At 43.2% G+C, this 16,127-nt stretch overlaps 1 protein-coding gene across 3 annotated transcripts; it reads left to right on the plus strand.

The window, feature by feature from the left end:
- The first annotated feature begins 1,363 nt into the window (after window positions 1-1,363).
- PTGER4 (prostaglandin E receptor 4) lies at window positions 1,364-14,710 on the plus strand. Of its 3 annotated transcripts, XM_058430144.1 has the most exons (4): window positions 1,776-1,876; window positions 2,137-3,052; window positions 6,596-6,687; window positions 12,974-13,223. In XM_058430144.1, the coding sequence occupies exons 1-4, from the start codon at window positions 1,872-1,874 to the stop codon at window positions 13,065-13,067; spliced, it is 1,107 nt and encodes a 368-aa protein (XP_058286127.1). In that variant the 5' UTR covers window positions 1,776-1,871; the 3' UTR covers window positions 13,068-13,223. The 3 variants fall into 3 exon arrangements, with proteins under 3 accessions (XP_031991091.1, XP_058286127.1, XP_058286126.1); XM_032135200.2 differs by lacking the exons at window positions 1,776-1,876; window positions 6,596-6,687 and adding an exon at window positions 1,364-1,664 and having other exon boundaries at window positions 12,974-14,710; XM_058430143.1 differs by lacking the exon at window positions 6,596-6,687 and having other exon boundaries at window positions 12,974-14,710.
- The last annotated feature ends 1,417 nt before the right edge of the window (window positions 14,711-16,127 follow it).

A 16,127-nucleotide genomic window follows, 5' to 3' on the forward strand; every position in this document is an offset into this window, starting at 1 on the left:
ACAATTTTTTAAGTTTTCAGTTCTGGTTTTAGAAAACAGAGTAGAAGGATTACAGAGAAAAACTTCACCATTAGACAAGAAGTCAAAATGATTCTAAGGGCCGCGCAAACAGGCTTTTCCAAGAATTAATCATGAGGTGGTGCTTGGAGAATTCCTTTACTCCAGTGACTTCCAAACCCCCTTCTCACTCTCCACTAGTTTTTCAAAGGATTCATGGTGAATGGGGTCTAACGAGTATAACAGGGCAGAAGGCATGAAGCTCACGCCATCCTTTCAGGGCGGAGAAGTTCCCAGGAGGAAGAATGGAGAAAAAGATCGCAGTTAGGCAGTCCTCCCAACCTCACCAAAGCTCCACCTCTCTCCAAAGCCGCAAGGCTCTGCCACCTGCGCCGGAAGAGGCTGCAGTCACTGTCTCCTCCTCTTTCTTTTTTTTTTTTTTTTTTTTGCCTGGGGTGCCCTACCAAGCGCAGCCCGCAGCCTGGGCACTGCCAACTGATTCCAACTCCTTTTATGGTGAGAGGATGGATTCTTCGTTATTTCCCCGCCCAATCTGGTACCCACCCACCCACCCACCCACCTACCACGACCGCTGGGCGCACCCAAGCCTAACCCCGGGGCGCACGCGCTGGCGCAAACAGACACCGCATTTCTCCTCCTTTCTCGGCCAACCCTAGGTAGAATCCTAAAACAACTGCCCTCTCTTCCACGATCTAGATGTTGCGGCCCGCGGACAGGAGGTTCAAGAAATAGTACACTCCGAGCGGCAGGCAGCAAGGCGGAAACGGTCGCTGGTTTCAGTGGTGGCCCCACTGGAAGCCGAGTTCAGGAGCGGCTAAGCGGTCGCCGGGGAAAGCACCGGGGCTTCCCAAGCTCTCCTCCGAGCTCCCACTCCGCACCTCCGAGGGCGGGAAAACCACGGGAGCCGCCCCGCCCCGCGCAGCCCATCCCCGCCCCAGCCCGCACACCGCCCCCCGCCGCTCTCCCCTGCGGCGCCCAGGGAGGACGCGCTCCGCCCCCTTCCAATCCGGCCAATGGGCGCCCGGGCAGCGCGCAGTTTGCCTCCGCCTCCGCCAGGGAAACTTGGAGGAGGAGAAAAGTTTGTACAGAGGGTGGAAAGGCGAGAGCGGAGCTCCAAGCCCGGCAGCCCGAGAGGAAGATGAACAGCCCCAGGCCAGAGCCTCGGGCAGAGTGGACCCCGAGCCGCCCCCAGGTAGCCAAGAGCGGCCTCAGCGGCAGCCGCAAACTCCAGTAGCTGCCCGTGCTGCCCGTGGCTGGGGCGGAGGGCGGCCAGAACTGGGGACCGAGGCTCCGCGCCACCTGCGCGCACGGCCTCACACCTGAACGCTGTCCTCCCGCGGACGAGACCGGCGGGCACTGCAAAGCTGGGACTCGTCTCTGAAGGAAAAAAAATAGCGAGTAAGAAATCCAGCACCATTCTTCACTGACCCATCCCGCTGCCCCTCGTTTCCCAAGTTTTTGAAAGCTGGCAACTCTGACCTCAGTGTCCAAAAATCGACAGCCACTGAGACCGGCTCTGAGAAGCTGAAGATTTGGCAATTTCCAGACTGAGCGGGACAAGGTGAAAGCAGGTTAGAGGCGGGTCCAGGACATCTGAGGGCTGACCCTGGGGGCTCGTGAGGCTGCCACCGCTGCTGCCGCTACAGGTGAGATGGCGTTGGGCTGGCGTTGGGGTCAACGGGTAGAGGACGCAGGGATGCGACACTCGCCGAAGAGAGCCAAGAAGGGAAGAGCGCGCTTTCCAAATTGCTTTTGTAACTTGTTTTCAGTGAGCATTTTATTGATTCAGAATCTATCGGGAATAGCACTAGCGAGCTACTTTTCCCTCGAGATGGGTCTTATTCATCTTGGCAATGGAGTGAGTTGGGTTGCGGGGAGGAAGAGGAATGGGAAAATCAGTTTATAAATATTAATGTCAGCAAGAGTGTGCTGCTGGCAGGACGTATCGGGAGCCTGGAGATTTTGGTGGCTGCAGTTGGTAAGTGGCTACAATCCAGAAAGTAGGATCGAGTTGCTCCCCTTGTCTTATCAGTGTATCGTTTCTTGGGCGCGGGTCTAACACCTTACAAGTGGTAATTTCCGCTCACGGCAGCTTTGTCTCTCTTCTACTATCCCCAGACCCAGCCTTGCACTCCAAGGCTGCGCACCGCCAGCCACTATCATGTCCACTCCCGGGGTCAATGCGTCAGCCTCGTTGATCCCCGACCGGCTGAACAGCCCAGTGACCATCCCGGCGGTGATGTTCATCTTCGGGGTGGTGGGCAACCTGGTGGCCATCGTGGTGCTGTGCAAGTCGCGCAAGGAGCAGAAAGAGACGACCTTCTACACGCTGGTATGTGGGCTGGCTGTCACCGACCTGTTGGGCACTTTGTTGGTGAGCCCGGTGACCATCGCCACGTACATGAAGGGCCAGTGGCCCGGGGGCCAGCCGCTGTGCGAGTACAGCACCTTCATTCTGCTCTTCTTCAGTCTGTCCGGCCTCAGCATCATCTGCGCCATGAGTGTCGAGCGCTACCTGGCCATCAACCATGCCTATTTCTACAGCCACTACGTGGACAAGCGGTTGGCTGGCCTCACGCTCTTTGCAGTCTATGCGTCCAACGTGCTCTTTTGCGCGCTGCCCAACATGGGCCTCGGTAGCTCGCGGCTGCAGTACCCAGACACCTGGTGCTTCATCGACTGGACCACCAACGTGACGGCGCACGCCGCCTACTCCTACATGTACGCGGGCTTCAGCTCCTTCCTCATTCTCGCCACCGTCCTCTGCAACGTGCTTGTGTGCGGCGCGCTGCTCCGCATGCACCGCCAGTTCATGCGCCGCACCTCGCTGGGCACCGAGCAGCACCACGCGGCCGCGGCCGCAGTGACCTCGGTTGCCTCTCGGGGCCACCCCGCTGCCTCCCCAGCCTTGCCGCGCCTCAGCGACTTTCGGCGCCGCCGGAGCTTCCGCCGCATCGCGGGCGCCGAGATCCAGATGGTCATCTTACTCATTGCCACCTCCCTGGTGGTGCTCATCTGCTCCATCCCGCTCGTGGTGAGTGACCGGGGCTGGGGCCCCACTCGGCCCTTTTCTCGCATCCACCTCCCGCCTCCGTTCCCTGCTCCCTGCTTTCCCTCTGAGTCCTTGGCAGTGAACGTGTCTCCTTTAGGTCGGGGCTGGGATTTCCACACTGTTTCTCAGAGCAGGCCCAACCCTCTTTGAAGTCCCAACCCTAACGAGATTTAGCAGGTGCTTTGCCCCTACATCCGCCAGTTTATGTTCCCGAAAGCCTGGGTTTCTTTCTCTACCGGGACAGCCCTTACCCCTTGCTGCCTGACATTGGCTGGCCGAGTCTTCCAAGAAAACCCCCCGTCCCCTCTGTTAGACATGGAGGGGAGCCTGCTGTAGTGTGACTTAGCCCACTCCTCCTCCGTACTGTGAACTGTGAACTGCAAAACCTGAAACGTCAGGGATGGTGATCTGTTCGTTGTAAACCATTTCTAAGGAAAGTGGGGTTTTTGGTGTTTTGATTTATGCAAGGTTTCTTGAATTTTTTCCCCCGTGGATTGCGTAGAATTTTAAAGCTAGAAGAGATACCAAGAGGTGTTTTAGTCTAACTCCCTCACTTCACTGAGGGAGTGAATGATATGCTTAAAATAATCCAGCCGAAACTACACAGTCAAGCTAGGCTCCCTGCTCTTTACCATGGTGTGCCCTGGGAGGGCAGCTTAAAGCACACAAATTCTAATTCATATACAGGGCAGGGTCCAGACTCAGTTTCTTTCATTCTGTCTAGGCCAGGAAAGCAAAGTTTCTCAGGGTGACTAATTATGGACAGGCTGATATACATAGGGTATGGGATTTGAATTCTCGACAACTGTGCAAGGTACAGTACCATTTTAGAGAAACCGAGGTTTAGAGATGGCTGTCTTGTTTCTTCAAGCCAAAGCTCTACAGCTTGTAATGGACCTTAGGCCGTCTGAGGCCAGACCCAGCTCATGTGTTATTACATCACGTCTCCCTCGTAGAACATTTCTCATTTTTGCGTTTGTAAAGCGTGGGTTGGAGTTTTGGTACACTTCATTTTTAGTTCATCTTTTAAGAATTGCCTTTGGATTAACTTTTATAATATGATAAACAGAAAGGCTCAAACCCTACCTAGTTCTCTACTTTGCCTGTGGCTAAAATGGAATGCACCAGAAGCAGACAGACAGAATAATGCAATACTTTATCTAGAGTTTCTCTTGAAAGCAACTAGTTATGAGTTCTTCCATCTTCCAAAACACTGCATTCCTGGAAATTCTAAACTACCAACTCAAAAAGAGGTAGCTGCTTTTTCTTACGCTTGTTGGGAACGAGAGAAAATAAAATGTACTGGCTATTACTCCTTCCTTTTCCTTATTGATACTGTCCAGGGATCTTTGGTGTAAAAATATATCTTTGATAAAAGTGACTGTAAATGGAAGGAACTTAGAGGGGGCTGAGAGCCAGAATACAGTAGGTTCTTACCAATTTGTATAAACAGAAGTAAATATAATTGGCCATGAGAGCCTTTAAGCCATTCCAGGACCCAATATAATTTACGGAGTTAAGTCACACTTGAGCCACATAAATATATTTTACTGTCTGTAATGGCAACCTAGAACAAAGTGAGATTTTGGCAAAAAACAACTCTGCTCCTGATGGGGCCCCTGTTCCTGGGCCACTGCCTTGTGTTTTACAGAACAGTAAATGACAAAGTGAATGGTTGTTATTTTCAGAACATCCACTTAAAGGGACAGAGGAATTAGAGCTAGAAGTTTAGCAACATGCACATACTTTATAAATGTGTTTTGGTTGGAAGTAAGCATGTAAAGCTATGGATTTCTGGACAGCCATGGATGAATTACTTTCTTCCAACATCTAGAGAGACATACAAGGCTTAATTCACCTCATAGGCTGAAGTGGTAGACCTGGACCTAAGATTCAGGGCCCTTACACAAAGCCTTGAAATTATTTGAGGACCTAGAGGCAAGAAATTATAGGAGCTGTATTTGTGGTTTGCAGATTAACCACATTTTAACTAACAAGAAATACTGTCCACCTGTATAATGTTAGTAACATGTAGTAAATTTTAAGTAATCTTAACCTGAAAATTGAAACTAGCTCAATTAAGAAGTAATCCCATTAGTCAAGTATTTATATAGCTTTGTGAGAAATAAGGAATCCTAAAATAGCAGTGGCATCAGTTTGTCGCCTTTAGTTTTGGCTACTAAAATTTAATTTCAGAATCAGTTTAATTGTAAATTAGTGATAAATAATGGGTTCATTATGCTACCCACCCACCGCGCCCCCCCCCCAACAATTCAGCAATTACTGAAATAATCAAAAACCCTTCCGCAAATACAGTCTTCCTTGGCTTCCTTTTACAACTTTCTTTTTTCATGTTTTCATATTCATGTTGTAAATTAAGACTAAAGCTCAGAACTCTCTGACATTGAAAGCAGTTGAGCCTATCTTCAGTTCCAAAGAAACTAATGAAGCATCTAATTTTATCAAATCAAGTGGTTGCTAATCCCATTTAAGGAAAATCAAAGCTTTGGAATCATTTTAAATGCTTTGGAAAGGCTAACAAAGCAAATATAGTTTACCTGGAATTTCAGAAAGCTTGATATAATACATAAGGAAAACAAGCAGCCACTGAAAAGCAGCCAAGGTTTTGCCTCTTGGACACAAGGGAAGAAAGAGCTACAGCTCTTAGAGGGGGGTTGGTATTGAGTTTAGTATAAAAAAATAAATTTTAATTTGCTATCCAAAATATACATGTTTCATAAATAGAGTTAAGATTGGAGTGGAAGTTTGAGAAAGGTTGGGAAATTAGTTGTGGATATAAGGAACAGTGCTGAACCTGCAGCATTCTTTGAACTGGGTCATAATTAATGATCAGAGAAGGTGTAAGTATGATCTACAAGGAACATCACATGACAAGATTTAGTGGGTAGGTAGTTCTTGTCATTTTGTCCATTCTTCTATTTATAACCAGTCTCATAGTTTTTTTAAATATAGGAGAATTTTGGAAGTGAGAACTTCTAAAATTTTGTGAGAACAAGAAGTGAGAGTCTACATTTAAGATAAACGAAAAGGATTGCATTCTTTAGAAATGTGCAAGCAAGACAGCCTCCTAAGGTCCTGGTTTTAAATGCTGTAGCTAGATGAATTACTAGTGCCTAATTTTGCAGTTACTAATGAATATTAAGATGATTATTATAATCAAATATTTTGCCTTAGGGCTAAACAGTTACTATAGGGTTTCGAAGGTCATTTTCCCCCATACACAAGCAACCCAAGACTGTATTTATTGCTTACTTTTTTCTTTTATTTTTTAACTCTGAAGTAACAAATATTCATCTCAGCTAGGGGCAGAATGGCTAATTTGATTAATCTTCTGCCTTGGTGAGGTAAAACTTAGGTCCTTAGGAAAATACTTCCTGTGAGTGTTTATTTGGTTCCTTACTATAAACTAGTTGTCTTTATAAAGCTTTCACCAGCATTTGATCAGCAAAAGTTTATAAGGACAGATGAAAACTTAGTAAATAGATATGCTTTTGTTTACTGTAGGCAAACTGGAAGTGGAGTCATAAAACAACTGATGGGATGTCAGATGAGTGTGAAGCACATCTATACATACAAGAGAAATGCCACAAATTTGGGTATGACTACAACAGAATCTAAAAGACTGGATTTGTTCCAATAAATTTGGCTAAGTTTAAAAAATTGCGATGCCTAGAAGCAAGTTTTAAGTCATAACATGAAATTGCAGACCCAGTAGTAGTAACTTGAAGACTATTGAGTAACATAAAAGTAAGTTATTTCCACATCTGGCATTTCATTTGAATCCTGAAAAGCTCTAAGGAGAAAGTAGGGCTGACCAGTATTTTCACTCTCTCTACACCTCAGTTTCCCCAGCTGCAAATGAAGAATTTATATCATTCTGCAACTTACAGGGTAGCTATAGGTGAGTCCTCGTCTAATGCTCATTTCACCATGCTTTGTTGACCTGTCAATTTGTTTGTATTGAATATCTCCTAACAGGATTTTTTTTCTCAGCCCTGACGTGATTCTTGTCATCTCCTATCAGAATATTCAATGTGAGAGCTTTAAAAACAAGCAAACAAACAAAAAAAAACCCAGGAACAATCAGTGTAGAGGTTGACCTATAAAGCCTGTAGAGATTTAACTTGCCTTCTACAAATGGCCAGCTAGTGGCCTAGAAGGAACAAGAACCAAGCTCTCCTACACACCACCCAGTCAATAATTATTTCCACTATTCTTTACTTGAAAAAAAGAAAGTGATAAGAACTTCTAGTAACAGCTGTGTCAATTTTGGACTCTTCACAAGGCAGTGGGATAACTGAGCACATACAGATAATTCCTTTTATGTGCTTGGAACAGAACAAGTAGCACACACATTCAAATCCAGCTACAGATCTTGTCACTTATTGGAAAGCATTACTGTTTTGACAGTCCATTACTAAATCTGTCTAATCAAGAGTTCAACATTCTTTCTTCAACATTCCCTGCAAACAGATTATTAAGTAGGAAGTACATGTTTTTGATACCATATTATTTAACTATATCCCAAAGCTACCTCTAAGCTACAGTTTTCAAATTATTGATACATTCCACACTGGGCAAGCTTCCACATATGGGTTAAAAAAAAGTACTGAGAGCCAACGTATCTGTTATATGATAGGCACTGTACTAAGCACTTTAATAATTTGTACATACGTTGTAAGGAGCAGAGCTAGGATTTGAACAGAGGCCTGTTTGCTTCCAAAGCTTGGGCATTTATCTCTACAGCATATAGCCTCCTTACAGCTTTCTTGTCACCACATTTTCTTCTGAACTTATTGCATTTCCTCAAAGTTATGTTCCACTGCTCCTGAGCCCTAATCTCTACTCATCCTTAAAAAAGTGTGAATAACATAATTTTTAAAAAATGAGGTGGGTGTGGTAACATGTGCCTGGGGTCCCAGCAACTTGGAAGGTTGAGGCTGGAGGATCGCTTGAGCCCAGGAGGTTGAGGCTGCAATGAGCCATGTTTGTATCACAGCAGTCCAGCCTGGGTGACAGAGTGAGACCCTTTCTAAAGAAAATAAAATAATTTAGAATACTGTAATATGCCAATATTAACAACAAACCACATGTACACATCAGCAGCTACTAAGAAAAAGACTTAAAATTGGAAGAAAGGAGATACGTTGTTTGTATTCAGTGAGTTTTTCTGTTTTTGTTTTTGTTTTGAGACGGAGTTTCACTCTTGTTGCCCAGGCTGGAACGCAATGGCACAATCTCAGCTCACCGCAACCTCCGCCTCCCTGGTTCAGGTGATTCTCCTGCCTCAGCCTTCCAAGTAGCTGGGATTATAGGCATGCACCACCACGCCCGGCTGATTTTGTATTTTTGGTAGAGACGGGGTTTCTCCATGTTAGTCAGGCTGGTCTCAAACTCCTGACCTCAGGTGATCCGCCTGCCTCAGCCTCCCAAAGTGCTGGGATTACAGGCATGAGCCACCGCGCCCGGCCATATTCAGTGAGTTTTATAAGTGTCTTTTTCCCTCCTGACTTGGAGGTTCAGTTTTATCAGCAACACACTCTTCCAACACTGAAAACTGCCTGAACTTGTTTAATCATGTAACATATGGGGCCTGTTGGACAAAAATTCCTAAAAGTGCTTTCACCCCCTCACAAGACATTGAAGCACTACTCTGGATGTCCCCATCTCAACTGGGGCTGTCCCTGCCCTCTTGGAAACAGCAAATCAAGCAGCCTATTTAAAGTGAAGCAGAGGTTGCTATATGTTTTCAAACATTGCAAGACGCGCGGAGTTTTTGTTTGTTTTGTCTTTTTTCTTTCCCTACTTGAAGTAAGTCTCAATTGAGATGTGTTGCAAAGTAAAACTCATATTAATTCTTTTCAATCTGACCAACTTTTGAGGATGTTTTTACCTGAATTTGGACTTTTGCTTTTTAAACTCATACTTTTACTACCCTGTGAACTCCCCTTTATCGAAAAGACATTGAATGACCAGGTTCAGTGGCTTGTACTAATTGTAAACTTTTCCTCCCCCATGGAAAACTCTAAACTAGAGTATACTTTTAATACAGCCTCCTTTCCTTCCCTCCTGTACTAGTCAAAATCCATTGCTGCTGTGGATGAGATGAGGCACAGACATGATTCTTTCCTTGCCTCTCATCACCTTTGATTATGAAAACCTTTTATTAATTGTTTTACAACATTCCGACCTTTCTAAAAGGCCACAGAAATTTTAAAATGCTAACTCCTTATGTACTTCTTTGAATGGCTATAAATTCCATTTTAACTATTCAAAAATTTTCTTCCTTTCAGTAGTAGCCATGTTTCCCTTGAGGTTGTGGTAGGAGAAGCAACCAGCAATAAAACATTTTCAGTGTCAAAAATCTCAGAAACGTCAGGTTCAGGCTTAACCAAAATTCTGTTCTGCGAGTCTCGGAGATGGCTTTACACAGTGCTTGTTAGGGAGAGATGGAGTATCAGAAACTCTCAAGTGGAGCAACACTGCCACCTGGAGGCTTGAAGGCTCAAGTTCGCATAAACCCGGCCGTAGGTCTTTTCCAGAGACCACACACAGGACTTGATACTAACAGATTTAACTCCATCATTTCTTCTACCCTTAGGGACGTAGTATGTGATGTGAATAAAACATAGACCTCATGCTTTTTACCAACAATTCCATTGTCAGGAAATAATGATTAAACAGAAAGCCAGACTGGTAGAACCGAAAAGGCAACATGGAGGTCCAGACCAGACTCTGCCACCAACAGGGCAGGGGACATCGTAAGTTCCTCAAAACCTCTGGGTCTCAGTAACAAATACCTCATCTGAGAAACGGCCTGTAGAGTTGAGGGAACTGCTGAGTTTCCAGGCATAGCTGAAGACCTCAAAGCTTATGGAAGGAAGAAACCAAGATGCTTTATTTTACTAGTTTTTGTAAAGATTTTTTTTTAAATCAAGTATGCTTTGCCTTGATACTATCATTTATCCCAGCGTAGTTTCTAAAAGTATTTTAAGAGGCGATATTACACACTGCTGTTCATTCTAGTTCATTCTTGATTTAGCTGTCTTCCAAATATCAAGATATTAATTTCATCTTTGTTAGAGGCATTTCACTATTTTATTCTCTGAGATTTACAGGCCCTATGGGGGATCCCATATCCAAAATATTTACGGGCAGATGAGTTTCAGAATTCAGAATTTCTTGGCTTTTAGAAAAGTAATCAATAATATATTGCAAAATATGTAATATCCCCATCAGAACTGGAACAGTACTCCTGGACCAGAACATAGGAATATTCACTCTAAGTGGAATAAATTGAACTAAATGGCTTCACAGTCTGTTCAGTTCAGTTTTGCTGCCAAAATAAGTTTAGGTCAGATTTTTCAATGAGTGTAAGTTCTTAAAACAAGCGAATAACAACAAAACAATAACAGAGGAAATGAACAAAAATCTTTTGAGAGAGGATCAGAGACCTATAGCTAATTAAGATCTAAATTCCAGTTAAGGAAGAAATAGAAATGCAGTTCTACCTTACTGATCCAGTATCATCCAGGAGTAAGTTTCATGTAAGTTTAATTTTGCAGACTAATGAAATGTATTTCTTCGAATATTTTAAACTTCCTTCTTTTACCCAAATTGTTGAAAATGTTTCTGTAATATCCTGACCCAAATACTGTTACATCTAGTAAAGTGCCAAAGGAACGCATGCAAATGGTCAGTGAATCGCCTTTTCCATTGTGAACTGACATCAGCCTCAACTAAACTGTCCCTGTTCCAGGTGATTCATACACCATGAGTCATTCATTGTTACTCTGTATATAGTAAGGCAGCAACGTCCTCAAGTCTTGTTAGAGATATTTGCCCCTAGTGAAATGGCTCCAGCTATGCTTTTGTGAGTTCTTCTTTCTCCTTTTTATGGTTTTTATGTATCTTCCTTGACTGTGAGACTCAACCTCTTCTCCCTAACCTAAAATAATTACTAAAGGCAAGAAATAATTACTAAATCATTACTAAAGATATATGGCAATTATTTTTATTTCTATACTACTATTTCTATTTCTATGTGAATTACTGCTACTACTGTTTCCATATTAATTACAGATGAGATTTTTATATAAATGATCCCAGTGGAATTAGAAGTAATATCTAGGCAAAAAAATCGTAATACTTTAAGAGTAAATTTGAGGCTGAGCATGGTGGCTCACTCCTGTAATCTTAGCACTTTGGGAGACTGCAGCGGGCAGATCACTTGAGCTCAAGAGTTAGAGACCAGCCTGGGCAACACAGAAAGACCTCATCTCTACAAAAATGATAACAGTTAGCCAGGCATGGTGGCACACACCTGTAGTCCCAGTTACTCAGGAGGCTATGGCAGGAGGATTGCTGGAGCCCAGGAGGTCAAGGCTGCAGTGAGCAATGATTACACCACTGCACTCCAGCCTGGGCGACAGAGTGAGACCCTGTCTCAAAAATATATATACATGTACATTTAACAAATGCATTTTCCCCTAAGGATTAAAGTGATCATGTAAGTTTACACAAATTCATGCTCCATTCGCTGAATCATTTGAAGTTCCCAGATGTTGACATATCATTTCATTCTTCCATGACTTTGCACATGGAGCTACCTCTATTTGAAATGTGATGTCCTTCCTTCTAAATTTAGCAAATTCTCACTCATCCATTGTGATTACTATAACTGGGGAACAGAGTCACAGAGAAAATGAAAACTATTCTCTGGTCATTCTGGGTGACAGGAGATCCTGCCGTTGGTGTAAAACTTTTCAGCATATTCTTTCTAGACTAAAATACAAGAATCTTGGCCTTGTTCTGATGATTAGATGGTTAATTGACTTATAAAATGAGTTTCCTTTAAATTACGTAAAATGACAGCTGGTATAAGAGAAATCAGTAGCTTTTGGGGGAAAAAAGCTACTTCATTAGAATTACAGAAACTTAAAAGCACTCGCAGAAATGAAGTTAATAAAATGCTTCTCAAGAACACTTTATACATATGTGACCTGCACTCACATTGCATTTTTGTATACTGTCTTTGCTCTAGGGAAGATAATCTAAGATAGTTAAAAAAATATTAAAGCTGTACTAACTCAGAACATGTAATTGCATTTTTGCAGTGACTGGTTTTTATTTTTTTATTTTTTTTTTAAACAGATTCTTGCTCTGTTGCCCTGGAGTGCAGTGGCACCATCTCAGCTCACTGCAGCCTCCACCCGCCGTGTTCAAGCGATTCTCCTGCCTCAGCCTCCTGAGTGGCTGGGATTATAGGCGTGTGCCGCCACACCTGGCTAATTTTTGTTTTCTTGAGATGGAGTCTCGCTCTGTCACCAGGCTGGAGTGCAGTGGCGCGATCACAGCTCACTGCAACCTCCGCCTTCCGGGTTCAAATGATTCTCCTGCCTCAGCCTCCTGAGTAGCTGGGACTACAGGCGCATGCCACCACGCCCAGCTAATTTTTGTATTTTTAGTAGAGATGGGGTTTCACCATGTTGGCCAGGATGGTCTCAATCTCTTGACTTTGTGATCCGCCTACCTCGGCCTACCAAAATGCTGGGATTACAGGCGTGAGCCACCACACCTAGCCTAATGTTTGTATTTTTAGTAGAGTTGGGGTTTCGCCATGTTGAACAAGTTGGTCTCAGAATCCTGACCTCAAGTGATCCACCCGCCTCGGCCTCCCAAAGTGCTGGGATTACAGGCGTGAGCCACCATGCCCAGCCCATGACTGGTTTTTCTGAGGCTTATTATGTAGCTTCCTCTTTTCCTGGAACTTATTATCAGAAATGAAGGCAGCTTCCTAATATTGATAAGGTAGACATAGCATTTATATGTTTTCCCAATTGATTAATGATGAAATCTAAATGTGCGATCTCACTTACGCAGGTGCGAGTATTCGTCAACCAGTTGTATCAGCCAAGTTTGGAGCGAGAAGTCAGTAAAAATCCAGATTTGCAGGCCATCCGAATTGCTTCTGTGAACCCCATCCTAGACCCCTGGATATATATCCTCCTGAGAAAGACAGTGCTCAGTAAAGCAATAGAGAAGATCAAATGCCTCTTCTGCCGCATTGGCGGGTCCCGCAGAGAGCGCTCCGGACAGCACTGCTCAGACAGTCGAAGGACATCTTCTGCCATGTCAGGCCACTCTCGCTCCTTCATCTCCCGGGAGCTGAAGGAGATCAGCAGTACATCTCAGACCCTCCTGCCAGACCTCTCACTGCCAGACCTCAGTGAAAATGGCCTTGGAGGCAGGAATTTGCTTCCAGGTGTGCCTGGCATGGGCCTGGCCCAGGAAGACACCACCTCACTGAGGACTTTGCGAATATCAGAGACCTCAGACTCTTCACAGGGTCAGGACTCAGAGAGTGTCTTACTGGTGGATGAGGCTGGTGGGAGCAGCAGGGCTGGGCCTGCCCCTAAGGGGAGCTCCCTGCAAGTCACATTTCCCAGTGAAACACTGAACTTATCAGAAAAATGTATATAATAGGTAAGGAAGGAAATACAGTACTGTTTCTGGACCCTTATAAAATCCTGTGCAATAGACACATGTATGTCACATTTAGCTGTGCTCAGAAGGGCTATCGTCATCCTCCAACTCACATTAGAGAACATCCTGCCTTTTGAGCACTTTTCAAACAATCGAGTTGACTCACATGGGTCCTGAGGCCTGCAGCACGTCAGATGCTACCCCACTATGACAGAGGATTGTGGTCACAACTTGATGGCTGGGAAGACCTACCCTCAGTTTTTCTACTAGATAGGAGGATGGCAGGAGTTTGGCTGCTGTCATAACATCCAGAGCTTCGTCGTATTTGGCACACAGCAGAGGCCCAGATATTAGAAAGCCTCTATTCCAATAAACTATGAGGACTGCCTTATGGATGATTTAAGTGTCTCACTAAAGCATGAAATGTGAATTTTTATTGTTGTACATATGATTTAAGGTATTTAAAGTATTTTCTTCTCTGTGAGAAGGTTTATTGTTAATACAAGGTATAATAAAATTATCGCAACCCCTCTCCTTCCAGTATAACCAGCTGAAGTTGCAGATGTTAGATATTTTTCATAAACAAGTTCGAGTCAAAGTTGAAAATTCATAGTAAGATTCATATCTATAAAATAGATACAAATTTTTAAGAGAAAGAGTTTGGTATTATCAAAGGGATAAAGAAAAAAATACTATTTAAGATGTGAAAATTACAGTCCAAAATACTATTCTTTCCAGGCTATGTATAAAATACATAGTGAAAATTGTTTAGTGATACTACATTTATTTATCCAGAAAACTGATTTCAGGAGAACCTAACCTGCTGGTAAATATTTTCAACTTTTTCCCTCACTAATTGGTACTTTTAAAGATGTAACATAAATTTTTTAAAGTCTTTAATAAATAACCCATAATTGAAGTGTATAATATAAAAAATTTTAAAAATCTAAGAAGCTTATTGTTTCTCTGAAAGTGTGTGTAGTTTTACTTTCCTAAGGAATTACCAAGAATATCCTTTAAAATTTAAAAGGATGGCAGGTTGCAGCAGAAAGCTTTATTTTGAGATGTAAAAAGATTCCCAAACGTGGTTACATTAGCCATTCGTGTATGTCAGAAGTGCAGAATTGGGGCACTTAATGGTCACCTTGTAACAGTTTTGTGTAACTCCCAGTGACGCTGTACACATATTTGAAGGATCTTTCTCAAAGAAATATTAAGCATGTTTTGTTGCTCAAAGTGTTTTTGTGAATTGCTTGGTTGTAATTAAATTCTGAGCCTGATATTGATATGGTTTTAAGAAGCAGTTGTACCAAGTGAAATTATTTTGGAGATTATAATAAATATATACATTCAATCTGAGTTGCATATCCTCAGTTTGGGAAAACTTGTGGGGGGTTTTTTGTTGTTTCAGGTCATCATCTATATCCTTTTATATATTTTTTTAAAATTTATTGTGAAATAATTTTAAAGAAATGTTGCAAGAAAAGTACAAAGTCTTGGATACACTTAGTAGAGAATGACACTTTACTCAAAGCCTCCAGTTTGTATGGGTGATGGAGGAGACAGTATTATGCTTAGCTTGTGACATACAAAGGACTCAAATAATTATTACTAAAATTAGCATATTTTAAATTTTGCAATTTTTTTAACTGCCTTTTTTTTTTTTTTTTTTTTTTGAGACAGAGTCTTGCTCTGTCACCCAGACTGGAGTGCATTGGCACAATCTCAGCTCACTGCAACCTCCACCTCCCGGGTTCAAGCAATTCTCATGCCTCAGCCTCTTGACTAGCTGGGTTTACAGGCGTGTACCACCATGCCCAGCTAAATTTTGTATTTTTAGGAGAGACATGTCACGCCATGTTGGCCATGGTTGGTCTCAAACTCCTGGCTTCAAGCAGTCTGCCCACCTCAGCCACCCAAAATGCTAGGATTGCAGGTATGAGCCACCATGCCTGGCCATTTTTACATTTTTAAATGCAAATTTTGTTCATTTTTTGAGTGAGTTATGTATCTGCATTAGTCAGCTAAGGCTGCCATAAAATACCACAGATAGGTGGCTTATACAACAGACATTTATTTCCTCACAGTTGTGGAGGCTGGAAGTCCAAGACCAACAGGTCAGCAGGGTTGGTTTCTCTTGAGCCCCCTCTCCTTGGCTTGCAGATGGCTTCCTTCTTTCTGTGTCCTCAGATAGCCTTTTCTCCAGGTGAGCACATCCCTGATGTCTCTCTCTCCTTATAAGGACAATAGTCATACTGGATTAGGGCCCCACCCTTATGACGTCATTTAACCTTAATTACTCCCATAAAGGCCCTCTCTCCAAATATAGTCACAATGGGGGTTAGGGCTTCAACAAATGAATTTTGGGGGCAAGTGTCTTTTTCATTGTTGAGCCTGATTTATTCTTAAAATAGCAACCAAGAAAAATGAATTTCAGCATTGCTCAGTCATCTATTCCACATTTATTTGTAAAACTTAACAGCTATGCAATGCAAAGATTATTTTTTGTTTCTTGCTAAAGGACACTTGTTCCAGACCATTTAGAGAACTT

Source organism: Hylobates moloch, unplaced genomic scaffold (genome assembly GCF_009828535.3).
Source record: "Hylobates moloch isolate HMO894 unplaced genomic scaffold, HMol_V3 SCAFFOLD_17, whole genome shotgun sequence".
NCBI lineage: Eukaryota > Metazoa > Chordata > Mammalia > Primates > Hylobatidae > Hylobates > Hylobates moloch.

Coding starts and splice junctions, on each gene's coding strand:
- PTGER4 (XM_058430143.1), top strand. Junction 3,053..12,973: donor TCTGCTCCATCCCGCTCGTG/GTGAGTGACCGG, acceptor TCACTTACGCAG/GTGCGAGTATTCGTCAACCA.